The following is a 27,388-nucleotide window of genomic DNA, read 5'->3' as shown; positions in this document are numbered from 1 at the left end:
CTCCCACTCCGCCATGTGAGGATACAGCAAGAAGTTGGGGTGGCTGTGTGTAGACCAGGAAAAGGGTTAGCACCTTGATCTTTGAAGTCCCAGCTTCCAGAACTATGAACAGTAAATGTTTGCTGTGTAAGCCACCCACATTTATGGAATTTTCTTACAGCCTCCCGAACTGGCTGAGACCCTAAGGGATATGGCCAGCCCGGGCTTAGAGGGAAATCTATACCCTGGAAGTCACGTAAGCAAGGAAAGGAGGGAAGTTAGAATGACGACAGCAAATTCAACTCAAAGAGTTCCTCCTCCAGGTAGATGAAGTAGTCTGTGGCATGCCTCCACTGAAAAAACCTAGAAACATCAGACAACTTATAAAAATCATATATTCAAAAGCATCAGAGAACTACAGAGGCAATTACAGGAAGTACGATTTTGCTGAGGAGAGAACTTTCCCCAAACGACTGCAGGAAATACATTCCTTTTGAAAGATGCATATATGGTCAATTCATTTTCCATAAAGATGCCAAAACAAATCAAATGAAATTTTTTCATCAACTGATGCTGGAACAACTGAAGGTCCAAATGAGCGAAAACAAAGCTTGACTTCTCCGCCTCACACTACACATAAGATTTAATTTGCCATGGATTGTAGGCCTAAATATAAAAGCTGAAACTATAAAGATATTAAGGAAAATATCCTCATGCTCTGGGGCCAAAGATTTCTTAGATAAAACTGGAAAGACGTAACTATAAAAGAAATCATTGATAAAATGGAATTTATTGAAAGTAAAAACATCTGTTTATCAAAAGGCTGTAAAGAAACGGGCAAGCCATGGACTGGAAGAAAATATTTGCAAGATATGTAAGAAATAGTGTCCAGAATATATAAAAACACTTACAATTTAACAGTTAAAAGAACAAACAATCCTATAAAAATAAGCAAAACACTTGACACACATTTCACAAAGGAAAATATTTGAATGGAAAGTAGCAAGGATGTAGAACAATCAAAATTCTTCTGTTGCTGGTAGGAACATAAAAGGGTACAACTATTTTGGAAAAACTCCACCAATTTCTTCGCAAGTTAAATGTACACTTGCACTTTGACCCAATAAGTCCAATCCGAGGTGTTTATTCAAGAGATATAAAAACATGTGTTTGTGAACCAACTTGTTAAAGCATGCTCATCACACTTTTACTCACAAAAAATCCCCCAAATCAAATATCCATCCATAGGAGAATGAATAAACAAATCATGATATATTTATACAATGTAATGCTATTCAACAATAAAAATTTATGAAGTATTAGCCCACACAGCAAAATGTATTGATCCACAGAACAAAAACAATGGAGCGTGAAAGAGATACCCTGCATAATTCCTTTTTACGAAGTTCTAAAACAGGCAAAACCAATCTGAGGTGAAAAACATCAAAACCTTATTTGCCTCTGGGGGTAGAGATTCATTGGCAAGGGACTCAAGGGAACTTTCTAAGGTGATAAAAATGTGATTGTGATAAAGGAGACAATCAAGTGAGGTATCCATTTATCACAATGACACAGCTAAAATATGTGTACCTCCACGTATGTACATTTTACCTTAAAGTAAAAGAACTATTAAAAATAATTATCATCATTTTTATTGGTCAGGCCACACCCCACTGCCCAGCTTTTAAAAATCGGTTTAAACTGGGCATCTAAACTGACCAAAACTTCTCCCCCTGCTCATGTTCTCTCTCTCTCTCTCTCTCTGTATCTCTGTGTCTCGAATGAATAAATAAAAAAATCTTTAAAAAAAAAAAAACTTCAATTCAAAAGCTATGAGTTACAGATTACACGAGAGCATAGTGGAGTATTTTTCACGACTGTTAGAACTGTACCTCCTAACTTCCTTCCTCGGAAAACAACTGGATTAGTCTCCACCAGAAAGAAGCAGCTGAGAAAAAAAAAAAAAACAAACTAATTTTACCAACAGAAAACCTGTTTTACTTGTCAAAACACTTGCTTTTCTACGTATCCAGATACTTACTTTTAGAGGTTTGGATTCTTCCGTGTTTGATTTTGTACAAGAGATTCTGAAGGGTCAGATTGCCTTTGCCTCCTTTTCCAACCAATCTAAACAAAATAGTCATTCAGGTTTACACTCCATCTTCTGAAGAACACTCACAAGTCAAGCTGTCAGGCTGGTGCTTTCCATGATTCATGAAAGTTTTCCTTCCTTTGCATTTCCTTTAATACTGTTTTGTCTGTAGCCACACAATCTTTTCTTTCTTTTATCTTTTGGTTTATACACATAAAGCAGACTTTATAATGTAGTCAATACACTGAAATGCCTTGCATTTTCTTCTCTTTTCTCATCTTTTTTTCAAGATTTTATATATGTGTGTGTGTATATATATGTATATATGTGTGTGTGTGTGTGTGTATATATATATATATATATTATATTTGGTGGGGAAGGGGCAGAGGGAGAGGGACAAACAGACTCTGCACCGAATGCAGAGCCCCATATGGGCTCGATCCCACCACCCTGAGATCATGACCTGAGCCGAAATCAAGAGTCAGATGCTTAACTGACTGAGCTACCCACGGGCCCCTCTTTTCTCATTTTTTAAGAAAAAACATTAAAGACCATTGTGCAAAATTCCTCATTAAAAATAAAATCATCGTCATCATCATGACCGTCAAGTTGAGGCGTAGTTGGGAGAAGATGTGAGAATGGCCAAATTTGGTAATTGTTCATTGGAATTTGTTACACTCTCCTCTTCCCTTTGTAAATGTTTGAATTTTTCCATAATGGAAAAATTTCTTGTTAGTTAAGGTGCAACAAAGAGGTTTTGAGACTTCTTTAAAGTAGAAAAAGCAGAGAAGTAGTTTGCCAGCACTAATGGTAGTGTTTTCAGGAAAAATAAAAATGATCCACATGATAACAGCAGGGGAGAATGAAGAGCACCAGGAAGGGTAAATGTAAATGAGTAGAACTGTACAAAATAATCCTCGAAATGTAGTGGAGTTTAAAATATATATAGGAGATTCATGAGAATAATGAAAAGTTGAGAGAGTTAAAATATTCTAGGTGTTATATTGGGAAGATAGAAAAAACAATTTCTTGGTAAAATATCAAGGACACATCTTGTAATATGTGTGGCAATTTGTTGTAACAGTAAACAGAAACTAATATAGTATCCACTGAGGATATTTGTCAAAATGAATCTTTATTATCATGGTTGCAAAATGCTGATTTTTCCAACTCCAGCCTTCCCTCAACATTTATTAGTTGTTTCAATATTCTACTAAAGCAAGAGGACTTCTTCCCTTCACCTTTTTTTTTTAAGATTTTATTTAGTCATTTGAGACACAGCGATACAGAGAGAGAGAGAAAGCATGAGGAGGGTGAGAGGCAGAGGGAGAGGGAGAAGCAGGCTCCCTGCTGAGCCAGGAGCCAGATGTGGGGCTCGAACCCAGGACCCTGAGATCATGACCTGAGCCGAAACCAAGAGTCAGACGCTTAACGGACCAAGCCACCCAGGTGCCCCATATTTATGTATATTTTAGAAGTGAGTTCACATCAATACCTCCAATCCCAATTCATCCTCACAGGGCTCCTTCTTGCCTTCCTCCATTCCATATTTTTTTTTAAAGATTCGTTCATCTATTTTAGAAAGAGATAGAGAGAGAAAGGAGACAGAGGCAGAGGGAGAGAATCCCAAGTGGACTCTTGGCTGAGCGTGGAGCCCAACACGGAGCTCCATCCCATGACCCCAAGACCATGACCCAAGCCGAAAACAAGAGTCGGTCGCTCAACGTACTGAGCCACCGGAGCGCCCCTCCTCCATTCCATATTTATATGTCCCTTCTCCCCTAGTGAGAACCCCGACTCCCAATAACAACACATTTACTCATTTGCTAAAACCTGTAATAGATCTAGAGTTGTCTTAGAACTGATTTTCCCATGCCAACACAAAAAACAAAGTCAGTAAAAGTGGTTCAGGATTTGTTTGTAATTCTTCCCTCATGCCCTCTCTCAACACTGACTGCAGTATTAAAAAATATTGTGTTCATAAATAAAGTGGATTACTTCTTTCTCCTCAACTTCAGGAGGATTATGACATTCACTTGACGTATGCTTGGGTTCCTTGGTTTTAGTTTGATTTCAGTTCTAGAAATTTTCTCCCTGTCTGTTATTACAGATGCAAGGCTAGTTTTTGAATGTGTAGAGCACTAACCTGCTTCCAAAAACCAGAAGTGTGCAAAAGCAATATACTCAGAGAAATAGCTCTCTGTCCTTTTGTTTCTGTCCCTCACCTTCATAGGTAACTCCTCAGTGTTTTCTGGTTTATCTCCCCCCCACCCCCACAGCATTGCCCTCTGTAGAGAGAATATGTACATGTTCTTATTTTCCCTACATTCTTACACAAAACATAGCATCCCATATATGCTCACCCTCTGCGGTTTTCACTTAACGTCTCCTGGAAATCACTCCATAATCAGTTCATAGAGATCCTCACCACTCGTTTTTACAGCGTGTAGTACTTACTCTGCGTACGCATCCTAGTGTAGTCAACAAATCTCCTACACTTGGATATTTAAGTGTTTGCAATATTTTGCAATTACAAATAATGAAGCAATGAATAATCTTGTGGGTTTGTATTTTCCTGTCATTGGGGTGCATTTTCAGGGTAAAATCTACAAGCAGAATTGCTTGGTTAGGGGTAAATACAGAGATGACTTTATCAAATACTGTGTAAGTCCCCCCCCCCCATAGAGCTGTAGTGCTTTGTATTCCTACCTGTAATGTAGGAGAGCCTGTTTCCTATAGCTCTGCTAACAGAGCACAGTTTCCAGCTTTTGAACCTTTGCCAGTCTGATAAGTAGATATGATATCTCAGTATAGTTTTATGAGCACTTTCCTTGTGAGCGAAGTTGAACATCTTTTCATATTGTAAGCACTACTTTTATATCTTTTTGTTAATTGTTCACATCTTTTGTGCACTTTTTCAATAGTTTTAATTTCCCCCCACAATTTTCACAAGATATATATGATATATATATGACTGCTATGGGCTAAATTATGTCTGCTCACAGTTCATATTGAAGCCCTAACCCTCAATGTGAGTGTATTTGGGGATAGGGCCTCTAGGAGGTAATGGAGATTAAATGAGATCAGAAGGATGGGGCCCTGATCCAAGAGGAGACACCAGAGAGTCCCTCAAACCCCCACCTGCACCCCTGGCCCTATACACAGGCATACAGAGGAAAGGTCATGTGAGGGCAAGTAGCTTTGCTTTGGAAGAGAAACTGAACTGAACCAGAACCCTGACCTTGGATTTGATAGCCTCTAGAGCCCGGAAAAAATTCTATTTTTTAAGCCACCCAGTCGAGGGTATTTTCTTATGGCAGCCCGAGCAGATTAAGGCAGGGACAATACTTTTTATCCGTGTTAAATTTTTCCAATATTTTCTTCCAGTCTGTCATTTGTGTTTTGACTTTCTTTTTTTTTTTTAAGATTTTATTTATTTATTTGACAGAGAGAGAGAGACAGGAGAGAGGGAACACAAGCAGGCGGAATGGGAGAGGGAGAAGCTGGCTCCCCGCTGAGCAGGGAGCCCGATGCGGGGCTCAATCCCAGGACCCTGGGATCATGACCTGAGCCGAAGGCAGACGCTTAACGACTGAGCCACCCAGGCGCCCCTGTTTTGACTTTCTTTATGTTGGATTTTTTTTGTATGCAAAAGTTTTATTTTATTTTTGATGTAATCAAGGTCGGAGTATTATAATAACCTTTCAAATAATTGTGCATATTGTTCTCTGATTCTATACTGAAACTTGACAAATGGTAGATCCTTAAAGTTGCATAGATTATTAAAACATATCAGTGAACTTTTCATACTCTGTGACAATAAATTCATTGGTTTCTCTTGCGCTTTGAGTGGATTTTCTTTTCATACTACTCATGATGCTGTAGCATCATACATTAGTCATTTGGAAAATACTAGTTCACTAAGTTGTACTATCATATATCACTAGAATATATAAGACCTTTCCAAGTGTTGGCAGATTTTATTATACAATATCAAAAAACTGTATTTGTTAATGCCATCACCAATCTCATCGGAAAGTTTTTAAGTATTGGGAAGCTGTCAGATCATGGTGGCAGATATAAAAATATTTAAATCTGCTTCATTTGGGACATTTTTAAATAAGTGAAACTAGCTCACTGTGTGTGTGTGTGTGTGTGTGTGTGTGTGTGTGTGTGTGTGTGTTGAAGAATCCCATGACTGCTAGCAGTTTGGGGCCACTGCCTCGATGCATCCTGAGGCACCAACAGCTGACCCACCAGTGCTTTTATATTATCAGTGCAAAGGTCAACATGGTGGAAAAGGCAAGTAAGGCCTTAGCATTAATTTTATTTTATATTATTTTATTTTATTTTATTTATTTATTTGAGAGAGAGAGAGTGAGAGAGAGAGCATGAGAGGAGAGAGGGTCAGAGGGAGAAGCAGACTCCCTGCTGAGCAGGGAGCCGGATGTGGGACTTGATTCCAGGACTCCAGGATCATGACCTGAGCCGAAGGCAGTCGCTTAACCAACTGAGCCACCCAGGCGCCCAGCATTAATTTTTTTTAAGGTTTTATTTATTTATTTATTTGACAGAGAGAGACACAGCGAGAGAGGGAACACAAGCAGGGGGAGTGGGAGAAGGAGAAGCAGGCTTCTCAATGAGCAAGGAGCCCGATGTGGGGCTCGATCCCAGGACCCCGGGATCATGACTGGAGCAGAAGGCAGACGCTTAACGACTGAGCCACCCAGGTGCCCCAAGGCCTTAGCGTTATTATGAAAGTACCTGTGACGCGCAGATGCTATTAAAGTGTCTCAGGTACCCCTCAGTGGTCCATGCACCACACTTTGAAGACCACTGCTCTACAGGTTGTCTAAATTTTCAATTCAGCACTAACTTCAGGGAAAGGATATTAAATCTAGAGATGCCCAGAAAAAGGGAATTAAGCCCTTCTTCTTTCTGACATACACCCTAGGATGGTTTTCCTCAGCCCTTTTGTGATACCTCATTGAGGGTAAATACTCACCTGTACTCTTCTTGGAGAAGGACATTAAACGCTTAACAAAGATGAGATGGGGTGTGGGTTGTTGAAAACAAGAGAAAGTGTCAGATATTGCCGCCAGTTGCAGATCAAAGAGAGAACTTATCTCTGAAGTAATCAAGTAAGGAAGAAAGACTCCAGCCAGCAGAGATGACAAATACACCTGCTCGATGGGAAAGAGCCCATCTGTTCATTTGTGGGGGCAGACGATGGTGGGGGAGAGGTTTACCAGAGGCTTTCTTTCCTGGAATGCCCCCGCACCCAACTCCCTCGAGTACACACACACTCTTCTTAGTGTGATAGGTGTTGATCAAAAGCTTAGGAATTAACTGGAGACTCATTTGCTGCCCTTCCACAAAAAAGATCAAGGTAAACCAAGGGAAAGAGTGACCCCCACTGTTTGACTCTCAGATCATTAGAGGTCTTGGAGAACATTCAGGGTGGGGCAAGGAGGTGCTGGGGAATGCAGGAATGTTCAGGCCTGCCCCCTGGGACACCCTGTCCCGCCTTCCCTGGAGGGCCATTTGGCTGCCGGTGTTAAAGCTTCAAGCTGGGGCTCCTTGATGCAGCAGTTCCACTTGTGAGAATTTATCCTCAACAGTCAGATGTGCACAATAATGTATCTCTAAGGGGAGTCATTGTGTCTCTAAAAGAGAGCTGGAATCAGCGTGGGGTGGGGGGGGGAAGTAAGGAAATTGTTAAATGAACGATGGGACAGCCCCAGGATGTTTGGAACAGTGGTTCAGAAAATGGGGTCTGCAGGGCCCCGAAGGTCATTGACACCCTTTCCAGGGGGTCCACAAAGTCAAAGCTTCTCATGATAATACTAAGACATTATTTAGACATTTCACTGTCTTGATCTTTGCACCAATGATGCAAACACAATAGTGGGTAGAACTGTTGGTGACTTAGTAGAGATCAGCAAGGGCACCAGATTGCACTGATAATCATTTTGTTCTTTATTGCCAAGCACTTGCAGAAAAAAAAAAAAATGTTTCCCTTAAGAATGTCCTTGATGACGGGGTGCCTGGGTGGCTCAGTCATTAAGCGTCTGCCTTGGGCTCAGGTCATGATCCCAGGGTCCTGGGATTGAGCCCCACCATCAGGCTCCCTGCTCAGCGGGAAGCCTGCTTCTCCCTCTCCCACTCCCCCTGCTTGTGTTCCCTCTCTTGCTGTGTCTCTCTCTGTCAAAAAATAAATAAAATCTTAAAAAAAAAAGAATGTCCTTGATGAAGCAATAAAAAGTATTAATTGAATCTTGATCCTTTAGGACACATTTCTAAACATTCTAGGTGACCAAATGAGAAGCATGGATAAAGCACTTCACCATATTACAAACCAAGACGGTTGCCTTAAGGAAGAGCCTTAGTGTGATTAAGTTGTGAGCCAACTTAGCTGTTTTTCACACCAGACACCATATTTGTACTTGAAACAATGACTGACCACAGCGCTTTGCTTATACTTTCACTGGCCTGTAGCACTTTGCCTTTGTGAATCCTTTTCTCTGTATAAAACATATAAAAATTACATTTTATGACCACACTGGTATAAAGATAGATATATTAATATTATAAATTAAAGTATTTTCTTCTATCTAAAAGAATTAACTTGCATTTTCTTTTTCTCATTTTAAAAAGAAAATGTTTCTGTGGACCCATAAAGTCCTGTGAGCCTCAGCAATGTTCCTGATGGAGAAGTTGGGCCTGACTGACTAACAAACTATGGTTGTTCAGACCCGGTTTGTGCAGGGCCGAATTCTCCATAAGGCACAATTTTAATATCTAGTGTTAATATATTTGTCTTTATATCAATGCAGGTTTTTTGTTTGGGTTTTTTGGGGTTTTTTTTTTGGTTTTGGTTTTGTTTTGTTTTGTTTTTTTAAGATTATTTATTTGAGAGAGAGAATGAGAGAGAGAGAGAGAGAGAGAGAGCACACGAGAGGGGGGAGTGTCCGAGGGAGAAGCAGATTCCCCGCCCAGCAGGGAGCCCGATGCGGGACTCGATCCCGGGACTCCAGGATCATGACCTGAGCCGAAGGCAGTCGCTGAACCAACTGAGCCACCCAGGCGCCCTTGTTTTGTTTTTTTAACGGAGGAAGGGCCCAATGAATGCAAAACGCCTAAGGCCCACAGAAATCGTAATATGTGGTAGGCATTTTCTTGAAAATGCATGAAATGAACCTGTCACTTAAAGGAAAGTAACTAACATTATGTTGCCAATGATAAATTTGAACTTTCAAACAAAAATTACAGTTTTGGGATACTTGTATTTTGCTGTGATAAGCTTAACAACTTAACAATGGAGTCTTTTGATGGTATCAGTGCTGATATTAAGGAATGTGATTTTCTGATATTGTACAATGAAAGGTGCTCATATTTGGAAGATAAGAAGAGCTATACAACTCCATTGAAACAACAGTTTTCCAAATGACCAATGTATGATTTTACCAAATCATGCCTGGCTAAAACATATATAAAACAGATATAAGACAGATTAATGGACTTTTATGTTACCAAGTTTATTGATCAGTTTCATATTCTGCATAGCAATTAACCTTTAAAAAACTACTGCTTCTTGACTTTTGGTGTAATATCAAAGAAGAACATACAAAAGAATCTGAGGAGGCTATTAAAATCCTCTACTTTTCCCCCAAGTACACATAGCTATCAATATCTAGCTATCGTCTATGAAATCAGACCTTAAGGAAATGTGCAAAATTGCAAAACAATGCTACTCTTACTCCTTTTCTTGTTTAAATAATAAATAGTTTTTCAGACAAATACATTATTTATATATTTTATATATTTAAAAAGTAATAAATTAATATTTAAATTTTTCTGTTTTAATTTCTAATAAAGCAAATTTTGATACCTACAACCTACACAAACAAAAGCTCTTCAGAGTCCTCACTAATTTTTAAGAGGATAAAAGTGTTTTGAACCCAAATAGTTTGAGAACGTCTATTGTAGAATAACTACCTGGTAAAATATTCAGAAAAGACTGTTAAGCTTGAGAAGCTGGTTACGAGCAGTAAATGCAGTAGAAACCCAAATACATTGAATATTAAATAGATGTGGCTACAAGAGCTGGAAGAAGAGTGGTGGTCCTCTCCTAGTGGTGTACTAAGGAGATTTTTATATTTTGTGCATTTTTATTTTCCAGGTTCCACATTGTAGACATGCATTTATTTTGCAATTGGAGGGAAAAAAGCTGGTGAAACTCCCTGAGCCAGATTAGGTGAGGGGACAGGTCACCGAGGAGGTGAAAGAACAGGGCATATGAAATCAGGAGGAGAGAAGAGAGAGAGAAAAGGCGGAGCCTTCTGGAGAGAGGAGGAGAGAGGGCCTCTGCCTGAGCAGCTGTGGGGGACAATATTGCCAGTGGGTTCTACGAGAACAGTGTACTGTAGAGTGGTATTGGGGGTGGGATGGCATTGAGGTCACCCCTTGGGGGGGGTATAGACTCTAACCCATGGATGGCGGTGTGGGACTGAGTGGGGACAAAAAGACCCACTCTGCATTGGGGGACATGGAAGCCCGGATGGGCGCAGAGAGGAAACCAAACCCCCAGAAGGGGTCCTTCGGGCCTGAGTCACAAAAACTCAGGGCCTGGGTGAACCTGGGCTTGAACCCCAGTGCCCGCCCTCTCTGTGATCTCAGGCAGATTTCTTGGCTTCCAGAATCTATAGTGTCCTTATCTGTAAAATGAGAATAGAAATGTATGAGAAACAGCCTGCCTGCGGTGAGGGTGAAATTATGGGGCATACATGCTCTTCCCTGAGACAGAACTGATGCTGGGGTGGACGTGAATGAATTACTTCTTGGCCTCCTAGGGTTGTAGATTAGGATCTGTTGGACAGTCATCCTCTGCATCTGGCCTTGGCCATCACTGAGGACCTGGGGAAGAAGAAGCCTCAGGTCTGTCTGCTGCCAGGACACCAGCAGGCTGTAGGAGTCTCCCCCTCTCCACACAGGCCTGGCCTTCTCTTCAGCCCCAATGTTGTCTCTTGTTAAGGTTTCTGGGAGTGCCTTCTACATTTTGGACCAGGGTCTAGATAGTGTGACAACACACCTAGAAGGTTTCCTTCTCTGGGAAGGAGTCTTGCATGGGCCTGGCACAAAGCAGTTGCTCAGCAAGTGCTTGTTGATTGAATAAATAAAGTCTGGCATCCTTCTGTCTTGCTGCAGCCCACAGAAGCCTCACCTGGTGGCTGACCCCTGCAAAACTGAGGGGCCTGCCCAAGGACCCAGGGAAGCACAAAGCAACAAGGCAGGCAGCCTCTGCACCTTCCCTGACACCCCTCTGTAGCTTCCCTGAGGGAGTCTCATGCATCCTTAATGCTTTCATAGGGGACACAAAGAATACTCATTTCTCCAGTTTCATCTCCTATTACTCTCCCCTTAACTCATTTCACTCCAACCTCACACTCACTATTCCTTTTTTTTTTTTTAATTGAGATATGGGGCGCCTAGGTGGCTCAGTCGATTAAGTATCTCTTGATTTCAGCTCAGGTCATGATCTCAGGGTTGAAAAATAAATGAAAAAAAAAAGTTTGCAAAGCAGTGTCCAATACAAGCCATTCATGTATTCATTAATCCAATTAGGTACTGAGGTCATACTTTGTGCCATACACCAATGTGGGTGATGAAGATTAAGCAGTGAACAAAACAGTCAAAAATCCCTGCCCTCTAGGAGTTTGAAATCCAGTAGGGAAATAAAGACAAGAGGCTAAAGAGTTGACATGCCAGACAGTGTAAATCCTATGGAGAAAAATAAGGCAGGGAAGGGGGAGAGTGTAAGATGGGGTGGGGTTTCAAATTTTAGAGAAGGCCTCCCTGAGAAGGTGACATTTAAGCAAAGACCTGAAGGAGCAAGCCATGCAGATGGGGGAGGGGGGAAGTGTTCCAAGATGAGGAAGAGGAAGTGCAAAGGCCCTGAGGCAGAAATGTCTCTGAAGTGGCCAAGGACTAACTAGTGTGTTCTTACTACAAAGAGAAATCATTATGTGATGTAATAGAAGTGGTAATCATATTGCAACACATAAATGTATCTAGTCAATGCATTCCTTAAATTTTGTTATAGGTCAGTTTATATCTCAATTTTTATTTTTTTTTAAGAGAGAGAGCCCGCGAGCCAGCATGGGGGTGGGGGGGGGCGGAGGTAGAGGGAAAGACTCTTTTTTTTTTTTTTTGAGGGAAAGACTCTTAGGCAGGCTCCACGCCCAATGCAGAGCCCACAAGGCAGGGCTCCATCTCACGACCCTGACTTCATGACCTGAGCCCAGATCAAGCGTTGGAGGCTTAAAAGTGCTGAGCCACTTTGCAAATTATTTAAAGGGTGAAAGCAGCATGGCGAGGGGAGGAGGTTACCACTGCTGCTGTAGGGACAGACTGAGATCTGGGAGCGATTTTGGATTAATTCCCTAATCTCTTCCCATCACCTGCAGCAAGGTACACTAAACTTCACAATTCTTCCGGTCCCGCGTGTATTATTATTTAAATTTGATCCACAGCTGGGTGCTGAGGTAGCTTCCCCATCGCAATTTGGCCAGGAAAGGGAAGGAAGTAGAAAGAAGGCCCCTATTTAGGTACCCTGGATGGGGCATTAACGCCTTCGGGCAAGAAACCAATTTAGGAATATATAGATGGGCTTTGTAGGGGGTTCCTTCTCTTTCTGCTTGTCTGCGGTTAAAAAAAAAAATGTGTGTGTGTGTGATAATCACTTTTGATGTCAGTAAATCCCAAGTTGGGTCCAGTAGTGAACGTTGGCTGAATCAAAGTAGCTAACCGTTTCCAAGGGCAAAGCAGTTCCAGACTTCCGGGGGTCACTGTAAAGAAGCCCAGGGGAACATGGTGTGCAGTAGTTGGTCATGGCGCAGAAAAGGGCTTGAGGGGGCTTGCACCAAAAGACAGCGGCAAGTTCTGAGGTGCGCGGAGGTTTGCATTGCTCGCTGGTAACAGCAATTACGCCTCCCCCTCCCCGGATTAACGGGAAGGCTTCTAGGGTTGAGTCAGCTACAGTCCCGTGCTCAGGCACACAGTAGGTGCTCAGTAAGTGTCGCTAGAGACACAGGGGCTGGGCGGCGCGCCGGAGAAGCACCTCTGCGGGGGACAGACCCCTTCCGAGCGCTGGGCTCAGGGCGCGCCCGGGCTCGGGCCCGACCCTGCGTCTGACGTCCAGCCTCGAGGCGGGGTGCCCGCGGGCAGGGCTTCGGGGCGGCCGGCGGACAGACCGACCGACGTCCGGGCGGCGGAGCTCGGAGGCCGCGGCGCGCGCAGCCGCGGGGCTGGGGTCAACGCCCGGGCGCCCGGGTGGCGCGGGAGGGGTGGCCGGACGCGCGGGGACGGCATGGGATGTGACGAGCGGCGCGCTGTGCATTGTGGGAATCCCGGGGCCGCGGCAACTGGTTCCAGTTCACTCGGCAGCGGAGCCGGGCGGAGGGGGCGAGCGCGCGGCGCGCGGGCGGGAAGCGAGGAGGCGGGCGGGCGGGCCAGCGACAAGCGCGGAGAGAAAAGGCGCGAGCGGCCGAGAGGGCACGGGCCGGACACCTAGCTGCTGCCACCGCCGCCGCCGCCGCCAAGCCGCCCCGTAAGTGCCGCGCGGGCCCCCTCGCCGCGCGCCCGGTCCGGTCGCCGCGCTCTTCCGACCGCGGGGGCCCGGGAGCCTCCGGGCCTGGCGCGCACGGGCGGCGCTCGGCCGGGCTTGGGTCGCCGCGCTCCGCGTGGCCCACGCGGGGCCTCGCGCGCGCACGGCGCCCTCCCAGGCCCTGCCCGGCCGCGCGGGATTCTCTTTGGTTTTGTTCGAACAGCAAACCCGGAAGCCAACTTCTCTCCAAATCGCGTCCTCCGGCCCGCGCCTGGGCGCTTTTGTGGGAAGGCGACAGTGCTGGCCCCTCCCCCGGCGACCCTTCCCGGGGCGGGCGGGCGGGCTGAGCCGGAGGCCCCGGGGAGGCCCCGCGGCGCTGGCCGGCCAGCCTGGGCCTGGGCGACCCGGAGCTGCGGCGCGCGGAGTTGTACTTGGTGAGGCCCCCGCCCGCCGGCGAGTTGCCGGCCCCCGCACAATAAGTCGGGCCCGAGAGCCAGGTGGCGGTGGTGTAGGCGTCTGGCTCGGTCTCTGCGGAGAGGGGAGGCTTGGCCGCTGGGGGATACTCGTGGGATTGGAGCCAGGCAGGGCTGGGGCGGGGGTTGTCCAGGGACTGGCTGGAGAGGGGACGCGGGAACCCCCCGTTGCCCTCGTTCATCTTCTGATCGGCCTTTTGTTTGCTTTGTGGCTGGGAGTTTTTTTTTTTTAAAGGTAACTCGGGAAGGCTGTAGGCTCCCAGGGTGGAGAAGGCCGGGAGGGAAGGACTCGCTGGGGGTGGGGTGGAGTGGGGTGGTGAGTGCGCTGGTTGCTGCTGGCGGTGTCACCTGACAACAGGTGTGCGGGGTGGCGCGCCCCGCCTCCACTCTTGCAGGGGCCGCGGATCACTCAGGGATCTGGTCAGTAGATTGGAAGGTTCTTTTAGACCAAATGTTAGGGAGAATATTGCTGAGTCTGAAAGCGAGAAACGTCTGTACGGACAGCTAAGACAAACTTTGAATTCAGCAATTACAATTACCATGAAATCCTTGTAAGATTTTAACGATCCAATAAACAGCATATAAAAATAGACAATTAGAGGGGCATTCTTGTTGGCTTCTCTTTTTCTTCCACCTTTGTGGTTTGAGGTTTTACCGTTAAAGAGGGGGCAAAGTACTTTGTCTCAGGCTTCCTGCTCTGTGGACTAGGGGAATTTCAAACAGCTTTAGGTTTGAGTGGGAGACTCTAGTTGTAAGTTAGGTGGAATCCACCTACTGCAGGCCTCCTTTAGTGTACCAGTCTACCTTCAGAGGAGTTACTGGCTCTGAAATGGCCACCTCATGCCTGCAACTGGAATTTATACCCCTTGTACACAACTGAATAAAGTTGGGCAGTGTCATCCCAGTCTCCAGTGGGGATAAATTTGCTTTAAAACCTAATTTTTTTCGTAAAACCCCCCCCAAAACCAAAAAACCCTCGAGTCTTTAAATTCTTCCCCCCTCTAGTTTTAGGAGGAGAGCGGGAAATCTCTTCATTCTGTTATTTTGTTTTATAGCCTGTCACCATTGTTAATGCTGATCGCTAGATGAAGGCTTTAGGAAGGAAGGAAGCGTTTAAGTGAAAATTATTTGAGGTAGGGCCTTTAGAATGAGGAGTGGTCTGGAATATCACTTGTGACACTATAACACACAGCCGTAAGTCACTGGCGTGGTCTGTACCAAAGTGGCCAGGCGCAGGGAGTGGTACATCTCCGCCTGCCATTTCTTCTGGCCCTGGTGACAGCAGAACTCCAAGACCCCTTATCCCTTTCCCATAGAGGGGCTTCGAGTACATGTATTCTGGGACCTGCCTCTAATACCTTCAGAGCTAATGCTGCCTCTGGTCGTTTAAAGGTGATTTATTGAAATAAACCAAAGTGCAAACCCCAAGCTGGCAAAACACAATAAGAACCTATATATGCTATTGATCAGAATTACAGCAGCTTCTACTCTTTGTTGGATTGTGCCTTTGGATTTGTGGTAGGTTTTTCACAGCTCGGTTCCTGGCACATATGCTGGGAAGGAGCAGGGCTGAGAGGGGCCCACACCTTTCCTGTGGGTTCTCCCCACATTCTACCATTTTAGAAGTACATTGGGGCCCACCCTAGCTCTTACGAGTGAGCCCAAGTGGGTTCCAAAGAGTTGTATAGCTTGTTTGCTTGGATCAAGCCTGCCAGATTGGTGTCCTACAGTCTTTCAATAAATAATTCCTGAGAATCAACTCATGAGTCAGGCACTGGGAACAGGAGCATGATCAAGAAATGCCCAGTCCTCATCCTTGGGAAAGTGATGCAAAGAGAAGACAGGCAAGTGGCTGTTGCAAGGTTGGTGCAGAAGGCCACAGTAGCTCCCATGGTAGCCCCCAGAACAGTGACGTAAGCAGAAGCAAGCCCGTCCTGGGTACAGAAAGGCCAAGTACGAGTTGGCTGGGCAAAGGAGGGCAGAAGCGGACAAGTGTTTGAGGTCTGGGGAGCCCCACGTATGGAGTCTTAGAACAGTGAGAATAGAGGTCAGATGGGGGAACTACCAGAGGCTCAGGATGGCTGAATCCTGGAGGGAGTCAGGTAAACCTAGACGAAGCCACTGAAGGCTCTGAGCAGGAGAGAGACATGGCCAGATGGTCTTTATCCTTACTGGGAATACTTCATCTATTCAACAAATACTGAATGGCTTCTAGATGCCAAGCCCAACCAACCAGGATCCTCCTCTGTTGAAGCTCACATTTAAACTTGTCCTTTGACAGCCTTCCATTGAAATGGCTATCTTAGAGTTTGGCACAACCTTTAAAAGAGAGAGGAGGTGTGAAGGAAAGCTTCCTCTTGAAGTAGGAAGATAGTGCCTTGCCATTGAAATGTAGTGCTGATTCCTTCAGTGCAGCTCCCGAGCTTGGGGCTTTTACAGAGGTGAAATTGTAATCCCAGACTAGCCTCCTGTAAACTCTTTCCTGAATAACACCTGTGTTAGCTTCTGTTTTTTCCCCACCACTAAAAACCTAATACACGAGGAAGATACGTATGCTGGAACAAAATTTGCAGCTTAGGATTTATTTATTATCTCAATTTGTCCTTCTCTCCTTGTTTATAATTCCTTGGTTCATTGAGGGTAGACTGTAAGTTCTTTAATCATCTGCTCGCTTGATGATGTAGTGTTTTATGAATGGAGAGAGATGTTTTTCCTGATTGGCTAGAGTACCAGAACAAGTCTCTCTTCTCAGCCAATCAGAGGGCTGTTTCTGAACCTCAGCTCTGTGAGTGATAGTTGTGTATTAGATCCTCATGCCTCTGGGGACTTGACAGCAGTGATACTGTTAATCATCTGGTATGATAGGAGTAAATGGAAGAGAATGCTGTAAACAGGATTAGTGTCCTATGCTTCAGAATTAAGTGCCTCAGGTTTGCTGTCATGATTGGAGTTGATGGGAAGGTGGCAAATGCATGTGGACATGTGGGCATTTATCCAGCTGCAGGGAGTGGATGGTGCGGTCCTCCCCCGGCAACAGTGACTTAAACCACAGATTGCTCAGTTTCCCCTCATCCTCGGGTGCTGGAGATAGGGCCCGTCTGACTAGCAGCTCCCCAGCAGTTCTGGTCAATATTTCATTCGGGATCGATATGCGCGAATTCACTGCTTAGATAATAAAAGACTTCACAGTTGCCGGTTCCAGTGGTTTTGTAAGTGCCCTGATTATAAGAGTTTTGTATGCTGTGGCCTTAGCAGAGGTCAGTCACTTGCAGATGTGAGGAAGGTAAGTGTTTCCCTCTGGTCTCTTTCGTCTTTTACTGAGCTAGTCTCGTGGCAAAAGAGGCGGCTGGAGCCATAGAATTATCAGGGAGTGGGAAGGCCTCTTCGTGGCTCCCACCTTAGCTGTCGGGGCAATTGTGGTATTCCCTTCCTGGGAATGCGTAAGGTGGCCCCACAAGCTTGCTGAATTTCGAGGGTCTGAGTTCCCACAGGGATTGGCTGGGTATGTGTCCACAAATGGTCTCACTGAAGGTCCCTGACTGGTGTCCCACTTGGCACATCTCTGAGTCCTGTGGCCTGTGGCCTTTGGCAATGCTGCCCTCATCTTTTGTCAAGAGAACCCCATCCACTGTAAATGCCCACTAAACAGTCACCATCCAGCCAGCATTTGAGAGCCTACCAGGTAACAGGCAGGGGGGGTGGGGTCCTGGAGGTACACTGGTGAGCAGAGCCGACTGATGCATCCCATCACTACAGACGAGGAAATTGGCAGTGATGATAGAGTATAGCAACTGCTAAGGTTGAGGAGGTCGGTTTCAGACTATTCATATACATTGGATCTAGAGTAGCAGTCAGGTTAGAAGAAAGGCCTGGAAACTGCATCTGCGGAGCACTTTATTTATTTATGGAGATTTTATTTATTTATTTATTTGAAAGAGAGAGAGTGAGCACGAGTGGAGTAGAGAGGCAGCGGGAGAGGGAGAAGCAGGGTCCCCGCTGAGCAGAGAGGCTGACTCTTGGGGCTCCATCCCAGGATCCTGAGATTAATACCTGAGCCAAAGGCAGACGCATAACTGACTGAGCCACCCAGGGGCCCCTACAGAACCCTTTATATGAGATTGAGAAAAGTATTTGAACATATTAAAGAATGGTGGCAGGCTAAGGAACATTATAGGGGATTTGTAGTTGAGCTCAGGGGCCACAGCAGGAATGTCCACTGAGGAAACAGGAGCAGTTTGGCCTGGTGGATACTTTGTTGCTGGAAATAGGGAGAGAGGGGCTGTGGGACCTTGCATGCAAGGCTGGAGTCTGGGCATAGGGCTGCCCCGAACTAGACTGTGACTGGGGGGCACAAGGCACAGCTGCAGCAGGAACACAGAGGAGGGAGCCACGTGATAGGGCTGCATCACCATACCGCTAGGTAGGATCGCCCCAGAGGCCTGGAGAGGGTGTTCTAGACTGAGATCGTGGCATGTGCTGAAGAGTGAAGGTAGGAATGAAGGCGGTTTGTAACGCAGCGAGGAGCCTGTTCGGGTGCCCTGTTGGGGAGGAGCGGAACAGTGTGGTAGTAGGTAGGATAGCCCTGTGCCCCTCTGACCTCTTTTGCCCTTCCTGATAGTAGAGGGCTTGTCACTCTCATGTCCATCTTTTTCACAGGATCCTCACAGTCTTCTTACTAGTCCTGTGCACTGAGGACAGGCCACATGCCCTGGTCCCGTCTCAGTTGTTGGGAGGCCTGTGGTCAGAGACTTGCCTCTCACTCAAGCCTGGCTCACTTCTCCATACAGCCCTTCTCCAACAGTGTGTGACTCTGGGTAAGCTTTGGGTTTCTGCAAGCAAGGTTCATGTCTATTGTGATTGATTTATAGTTGGAGGAGTTGCAGAGGTAAAGACCGCAGAGATCCCTTCAGGATCAACCACAGAATCTTCATTTCCTGGCCTGGTAACAGTCAAAAAAACCAGCTAAGCTAATGTGCCCTGATGAATGGATGCCAAGGTTGCCTAAAGCCGTGTTGCTGTCTTCGAAGCATGTGGGGCCCTCTCTAGGGGTGAGGACTTCTGGTTTCTTGAATGGGGTGCCCTCCTGGAGTATTAGTCCAGGAAGGAGGGAAGGACACAGTTTTGTCCGTTTGACAAGATAGTATAGCTGTTTCTCTTCTGAGCAACGTCAGTGTGTTGAAGCCGAGTGTGTTAGAAGCCACTTTTTCTGTGATAGAGGACCGTCCATCTCTCAGAAGAGGCTGGATACAGGACATGGGTCACACAGGACCCAATAGGCTTTGGCTGGTTGCTCACACCCTGGCTTCATGGTCAGCTTTCAACTTGGTTTGTTATGTGACAGAGACTGGGAGACTGGCTGTTTTTCCCTCTGACCAAATAGCTAAAGGACATTTCTCAACCTCTCTTGCAATTAGTTGTGGCCATATGCCCAAGTTCTAGTCAATGAATCATGGTCATGGTCAGTACTGGTGTGCGCCCCCCTTCTAGGGCTGGCCCTTGAAGACCTCCATGGCCTTTTCCCTTCTGCGGTAACCCTGGGAATTGTGCATTGAAGGATGGTAGGGGTCCAGGTCCATGAATCATGTGGAGCAGCACCTGCCAATCATGGAGACCCACTTTGGACTTTCACAAGGGAGAAATAAGCTGTAGGGGCTTGTTTGTTATAGCTGCTAGTGCTGTCCTTGCCAATAAAAATAACCAACATCAGTTTTCAAGGAGGCGGCCTCTTTTCAAATTATACACATTGTTGTTATTTTTATTGACTTTCCTGAGCACTCCACTGAGTGAATGCTTGTCAGGCCCTATATATGCATGTTTTCATTCAGTTCTTCCACCAACTGTCTGGGGTCCATTCTGTCTTCGTCGCCGCTTGATGATAAAATAAGCTCCAAGGGTTAACATTATGTCACATGCCCAAGGACACATAGGCGTAAGTGGCAGAGCCACAACCTCAGTGAGGCCGGGCTGACTTTGGAATTTGAGTCAGCACTCAACAGTCACGTCCACCACAGCCACTCTCCCCTGACGTGGGTGCCTGGGCGTGGCCGCCCTTGTCTCCATAGACCCCTGAAGAGTGGGATTTATCTGGCACACTCGGGGGTTTGCCTGGATATTTTTAAAGTCAGCACACATCACTGGATGTCAGGAGGCTGCATGGCTCTGTCAGAAGTCTTTCCAAGCTGTGACTGCAGCTTGGGGACCTATAGTTAGAAGTGCGGGAAGAACATGGGAGGGGTGAGGAACAGGAGTTGCAGGACCAGCCCTGGGGTGGGGGGGATATGAAGACGTGGGGCCGTGTTACCAGGAGCCTGACTGAAAATTAGGTGTGAAGGTGTTCTCTCAGCAGAATGGCACCTGAGGATCCATGACATTGAAGGTCCTGCCTGGGACCCAGGGAGTTAGGGATGAGCTGACCACAGCCTGGCCTCAAGTAGCTTGCAATGCAGTCAGGCTGGGGAGACAGATGCACAGAGACATGCCAGAATGCGGGCTTTGAGAACATGGAGCAGCGAGTGACGCCAGTCCGTGGTTGGGCCCGAGGACAGGGATCGAAAGAGATCAGCTCAGCGGGCTGGCAAAAGGACAAAGGGTGTCAGAGGCAGGAGAGACATTGTGGACCCTGCACCGCAGGGCAGGAAGTCAGGGGCGGCCTGGAGCCTGGGCCCCGGGCAGGCGTGGCAGGAAGCAGTGCTGTGGAAGCAGCTGAAGGATGCTGTTTGTGGCCGGCTCAGGGTGATGGGGAACCCACAAGGGGGCACACATCCTCTGGCCTCAGTGGACCTGAGCACGGTAGGTAAGAAGGAGAGAGAGCTGAACCAAGCCAGGGAGGCCGAAGAGAAGGGAAGAGGCCCGAGAAGGTATGACGTGGGTTCAACAGAGCTTGGCTAATGGCAGGGCACTGTGAAGGGGGGCAGAGAAGTAGGGCCCAGGTTGACTGCTGCTTGGTGGCTTGGCGCATGAGGTTGTCACTGCTGGGGCTGAGAAACCCAGAGGAGGGAGTTCCAGGTGCCCATGGGACTTTTAAGTTCCTTGCCACAGGCAGATCAGATCTCTGGGGCTGCACAGCCAGGTGTGCACCTGGGAGTCCGTGGCCTGTCCACATAACAGCTAGAGTGGAAGGGAAGCACCAGGAGCATCAGTTTTAAGGAATGAGCATTTCTAGGGCCCATCAGGTCCATGCATGCTGATGGCTCGTCTCTGGGGCAGGACATTGCCCGAATCCCACAGAGGCAGCCCCAGACATACCCAGACAGCTCTGCCTGGGATGGGAGCTGACGCCTGTACTCCAGTAAGAATGGGGCTGAGCTGACTAATCATCACGACCATAGGCCTCTCCTGCTAAAGGAGGGGAAGTGTTCAGATCTGCAAACTCCTAGTCCAGAGGCGTGGGGTTGGTCTGTGAAACATATTTGTAGCCAAGCAAAAGACTGCTGGGAAGCCCACTGACCGCTTTCCCTGCAGACACACACATGCACACATGTGTGCAGGTACCATTTCCTGCTCAGAGTCAGCACGGACACCTGTTTGTAGGGAACCTTTCAGAATGGAGCTCCTCACAGCAAGAAATGGAGCCATTTAATTGTTCCAGAGAAACTCAGGCCCTTCTGGGACTCTCTTTAGCATTCAGTGATCAATTAAGACTTGGTGCCCCTTGATGAGAAATAGAAGGTTCTCATCATAATTGTCTGTAGCTACCCCACCCCCACCCCCCAGCATCTATCCAGGGCCACCTTAATTCTGCTAGAGGGCCCAAGAGTTCTGCTGTCTGCTGTTTTGGCCATCTGTGTCAGGCAGACAACTGAGATGATCTTAGGGGTCGCACTGATGTTAGGTACGGACTGCGGTGTGTTCCAAATATAGGGTTGGGCGTGAGAGTAACAAGGACTCCTAACTCTGTGGCCCCTGCTGGCATAGAGGCATGGCCTGTTGGAGCTGGAGTGGCCCACACACCACACAGCCTGACCTCAGTTTACCAGTAAATGGGAGTCTTGCCCATTTGGTTCAGTGGTTGAGCATAGATGTCCGCCAGGAAATGCTTGCATGGTGCCCAAGGATAGGCCTCAGCCTCTTCACAACCCGTCTCCTAGCGCCCTCACTGCTTTTCATGATGATCATTTAAATGACTGTAGGGTTATTTCTTCTCTCTCTTCCCCACCAGCTCTGGGAGAACAGGGATCCCATTTGCCTTGTGCCCTGCTGTCCCTGTTCCCCAGCCTACCTCCTGAAGTGAATGCATGAATGACTTGAATGTTCTCAGCAAACGTTTGAGAACTTGAATGCTCTTAGCACACATGTAGACCTTAGTGGTGCTCTGCCAGGAGTACAGCCAGGGGCAGCCCTCTGAGAGCCTGCACTCTGACGGGAGAGACGGGGGCATGTGCACATCATTGTGGCATGAAGTGCAAAGGGGCCCAGAGGATGGAGTGGCTGTATCTGAGCACTCAGGGAAGGGTTGGCAGAGGGCAGAACGCAAGTGTGAGGGATCGTGGTGGTCCTGGCCGAAGGGCCCAGCCCCTGCAGGGGAGGCCATTTGCAGGAGCTGTGTGTGACTCCCGCTGTGTCCAAGTTTGGACCACCGGAGGTATGGGGTGAAGCTGGATGGATGTGCCAAGCCTAGATTTCTGAGGCATTGCATGACAGGCCACGGGTGTTGATTTTTCTTGGGAACTGTGGCAGCCAGGGAAAGCTTTCAGACCAGGGGCATTGAGTATTCAGACTTGTATGTACCACCCTCAGAGGCCAGGTGGATTGGAGAGTAGGGCCCACGGTGGGGAGACCTCTTCAGGAGATGTTTGTGATCATTTGGTTAATGATGACCTGGATTCAGTCACAATCGGGGTGGACAGGAGAGGCCTTCCAAGAGTTGATGGAGACGGAGCATCCTCTGGACTTGAGTGGTGTTTTGGATGGGGATGGGGAGGAAGAGCAGGGAAAGACAAGTACTTCTCCGTCTTCTCTAAGGACAGGCCTAGCTAGTGGACTGGAAGTGTTCTGAGGGCCTGTGATTGCAGCCCAGCTATCTGCTGAACTCCTGTGAGCTGTTCTTGCCCCCCCGCCCCCAACAGAGAAAGGATCATGAGGTAGAGATGCTGCTTTCATCAGAGGGCCTAGGTATCAGGCTTTACATCATTCTGGGGGCAGGGTACATAGTTTTCTTTCATGAAGGCTTCAGCACATTTATCCACCCTGCTCTCAAGGGTATGAAAATGCAACTGTTAAACAAGTGTATAGGATGTAGTCAAGAAATCTCATTTTTTTTTTACATCATGTGCCATAAAGGCAAGGCACTTAAGAGCACTCATTGTCAGAGTAACGTTTTAAGTGCAGGTGGCCACTAAAATTGATGTTATGGTATAAAATGTGAAGAGCATCGCCGTTCTCTTTTTAGGGGCCGAAGTGCTCCAGCGGAGTGCATCAGCTGGGCTCGGAGGACTCAGTGGCTGCAGGCAGTGGCATTTCTTCTAGGGGCCAGAGAGTGCAGGGAAGGGGGTGGGACCCCGTCCCCAGGATCCTGACATCTGTGCCTCTTGCCTCCACAGTGTGCTTACTGATTCACCTCCAGGGCCACCGCCATGTCAAGCCGGGGTGGGAAGAAGAAGTCCACCAAAACCTCCCGGTCCGCCAAGGCGGGAGTCATCTTCCCCGTGGGGCGGATGCTGCGCTACATCAAGAAAGGCCACCCCAAGTACAGGATTGGAGTGGGGGCACCCGTGTACATGGCCGCCGTCCTGGAGTACCTGACAGGTGAGTAGGTCCACGTCCCCCGAGGACACCACTGGACTCACATCGTGGTGGTTCGGACACTTTCCAGGGACTGATCCGATCTGCGTGGTTTCTTTTATTTTGAAACTTTTCAAAACCTGCAGAGAAGTGACAGGAGTAGTACGATGAACATTTTCACCCAGGTGCCCCGGTTGTTGACATTCTGCCCCATTGGCTTTTCTTCCCCCAACCTGGGTGTGTATGTGCATATGCATAGGTGTGCACGTTGATACATTGATTTTTGGCTGTTATATAGTCCATTTAGAAATTTCTTTAATCTCCCAATATTGGCATTTATAGTTTTTTTGGTTTTCTTTCCTGATCCAGGATCCATTTCAGGATCCTGCATTTCCTTTAGTTGTCAGGTTTCTTTAGTCTTATTTAAGTTGAAACAATTCCTCTGGTTGGTTGTTTTTTTTTTTTTTTTTTTTAAACTTTTCCATGACGTGGACATTTTTGAAGAGTGCATCCAGTTGTGTTGTGGAATGTCCTGCAGTCTGGGTTGGTCCTATGCTTGGATTTGGGTTAAACGTTTTGGCAGGGGGATTGCCTAAGTGCCGTTGCATCCTTGTCTAGTATCATGCCAGGAGGCATGTGATGTGGGTTTGTCCTGCCATTGGTGATTCACTCGGGTCATATGGTTGAGGTGGTATCTGCTGGATTTCTGCACAGCCTTCACCCAGTGGCTTTGGCATTCCTGGATGATCCTTCCCGAATCTGTTACTACTACAGTGGTTACAAAAGAGTGATTTTTCTACTTCTGTCATCTCTTCTGCGTGTATTAGTTGGCACTCTTCTGTAAAGAACTTACTTTTCATCTGCCCTTTTCCTCTTTCTGTTTTTTGTATTCGAAATGTTACTTCATGGGCTTAATTTAATGAGTTATACACTATGACATCATTATTCAGTACGCTGCTCACATTATCTCACGTTTGACATTCAAGCCGGTTCTGCTGTCCTTTGCGATGGCCTCTTCCATTCTTACACATTTTCTTGCTTTCCCCCACAATGAGGTGTTCTAGTCTCACCCTGAATTTCCCTAGCCCCAATCTCGAAATCAGCTCTCTCTTCGGGAAGGGGGAGGTGGTCCTTTTCCCGAAAATAACCTTACTGGTCTCACTGGTGGCTCCATGGCCACTGTGGGAACCCACGTGGGCAGGGATGTCACCCCCATTTGTAGTGATGAGAAAACCAGCCTAAAAGCATAGGAGAACTTGCCTGGGGTGGCATATGGCCAAGTAGGGAGTAGAGAAGGGACCCAGATCCTGCTGGGCCGTTGTAACGCTTTTACGTCTTAGTGCTCTGTGCACCTCAGGGTATGTGGCAGGAAGGGCCCCCTCCATTCTTGCAGCCAGACAGGGAGACTCAGCAAGATAAGGTGCCTCTTCCGAAGTGGTAATAGGCAGCAGGACAGCTGGATCACTTCTTGCTCTCCTGTCTCTCAGTGAGGCAAGATCAAGGGTTCCTCCATAAAGAACACCATCATGAGGGACATGAAGTTGTTGTATTCTTTTGAAAGCACCTAGGCACGAGAAGTCATTGGTGGCTTGTAGTTGGGAGGCATTTGCACTTCTGGGACATTTAACCCCCTGCTTCTCAGAGACTCTTAGAGGTGTAGCATGAGCGAGGCATGATTCTTCTCCTTCTACAGATGAGGAACCAGAGGCCCAGAGCTTATGACACACCCAGGAAAGCCATGTAGAACATTGGCAGTCAGGGGAGAAGTTACTAGATAGGAAGCGGAGGACATTGCTTCGTTCTGGCTTGCCAGTTTACGTGCTGTGTGACCTAGAGTGATTCACTTAACCTCTCTGGGCCCCAATTTCCTTTCAACTCAAATGTTGACATAGCCCGTGCTCCACCAACTCCAGGCTGCTGTGACACCCAAAGGGCTTTGTTTGAGCATGATGGGGAAGCTGATGTGCCGTAATTCCTGGTTCCCGAATGCCGTGATGTCCTTGTCACTGGGATGTCCACTACCATTAGGTCAAGTACCACATCAGTTTCATTTCTTCCATCAAGTTTCTGTTTTTTAGTTTGCAGGGTGTGGCGTGGGGGTGAGGGGATACCATCGCTCCAACATATCTGAGGCAATTACTGTGTGTGCCACACAGAAAATCTGGACGTTTTCCTCGTCTGTGCCTGGCTGGCTCTGGAACTGAGCACAGTGCTCATGAGTTTGAGGTCAGCGGGCCCATTCTCATGGACTTTGATTCTGTTTGCACCCGCACCCATTGTGCCTCTCCCCAGCTCTCATGGGTGTACGGTAATGGTCACGGAGGGGTGTGGGAATGGTCAGGGCAGCCCATCACTAGTGCTGGACAGTAGCTCAAGGCAAATTTTTGCTCAGCTGTCAGCCATGTTAACCCCTGTATGTTAAGAATAATATATATTTTTACGTTTTACCAAGTTCTACCAGCAGAGCTGGAATCCGAGCCATTTTGTCTGCATGCATGCAGTGCTGTCATTGGCTTGACCATTGCCCTATGCCTGCCCCCACCGTGGTGCCCAGCCCACATGACGGACACTTCAGGAACATCCTGAGACATGAGTGCTGTGCTCAGTCACTGCTGTGGTCACTTGTGCCCTGTTGCCAGATCGGGTAGTAGCTGGGCTCGGGGGCCATGTCCGGTGAAAACACTGCTCTGTTCCACCCCTCAGAACAGCGCTGTGAGCCCACACTGACTGACCAGCCCTAAGCACCTTGGGCTGGGATGTGACAGCATGTGACCATTTGGAAGTTCTGAGTGTTTGCCCACTCAGAACTTTGGTTTTGTTCCACGAGTGAGAAGGAAAGGTGGACAGTCCCTCTTTCTGCTCTGCTCTTTGATTTTGCTTCCCTGAAGACACTTTCTCATTCGTTCCACAAACTGTTGAGCACCTGCTGTGTACCAGGCACCATGCTAGGCTCTGTACGAGAACATAAGCGTGATTGCAGCAGAAATGGTCTCTGTTCTGTGCCGCTCATGCTCTGGGCTGGGAGAAAGAGCCAACCAACCCAGATGGTTACTGCCCATGACAGATGCCGTGGAGAGCATGAGCTGGCCAAAGCAGCGGCCTGGACGCCGGGGCTTCTGGAGAGGAACTGGCTCAGGAAGGCTTCTGTGAGGAGGAGCTCTCGGCCGTGACCTGGCGAAGGAGTTGGGGCCCGTCAGCCCTGTGAGAGCTGTCAGTGGGGCTGTGCCAGGCACGCACCTATGCTCCAGGAGCCGGCTGGGTGCCAGCCTTACCCCAGAGCTTGGGGAAGATGGGCAACGAGGGAGAAGCCCAGGCACCAGCCCTCGAGCAGCTCAGGGCCTCGCAAGGATGTGGCGCAGACATGGTGCTATAGCGTGAGGTGTGTGAGCCAAGTCCCAGCCATTCAGCAGGTCCTCACTGAACATGTATCTGGTCCTGGGATAGAAGCCCAAGCAAGACCTTTCCTCTCCCCAGGGAGCTTTCTGTCCAGGACAGGTACAGGCAGGAAGCAGGCGGTGC

General features: G+C 47.4%; 1 protein-coding gene across 6 annotated transcripts in view; it reads left to right on the top strand.

Moving 5' to 3' along the window:
• The first annotated feature begins 13,521 nt into the window (after positions 1–13,521).
• The window catches only part of LOC113928700 (core histone macro-H2A.1), an 85,238-nt gene continuing 71,371 nt past the window's right edge, over positions 13,522–27,388 (top strand). For 4 of the 6 annotated variants that reach the window (XM_027604615.1, XM_027604613.1, XM_027604614.1 and 1 more), the window contains exons 1-2: positions 13,522–13,679; positions 23,689–23,893. In XM_027604615.1, the coding sequence (XP_027460416.1) occupies positions 23,722–23,893 (172 nt within the window). In that variant the 5' untranslated portion in view covers positions 13,522–13,679; positions 23,689–23,721. Of the gene's footprint in view, positions 13,680–18,825; positions 18,964–19,017; positions 19,198–23,688; positions 23,894–27,388 lie in introns of those variants that run through there. The other 2 variants (XM_027604609.2, XM_027604610.1) reach the window with 2 other exon arrangements.

Source organism: Zalophus californianus, chromosome 5 (assembly GCF_009762305.2).
Source record: "Zalophus californianus isolate mZalCal1 chromosome 5, mZalCal1.pri.v2, whole genome shotgun sequence".
Taxonomy (NCBI): domain Eukaryota; kingdom Metazoa; phylum Chordata; class Mammalia; order Carnivora; family Otariidae; genus Zalophus; species Zalophus californianus.
The sequence above is the reverse complement of the archived record's forward strand: the minus strand, read 5'-3'. Positions and strand labels throughout refer to the sequence as shown.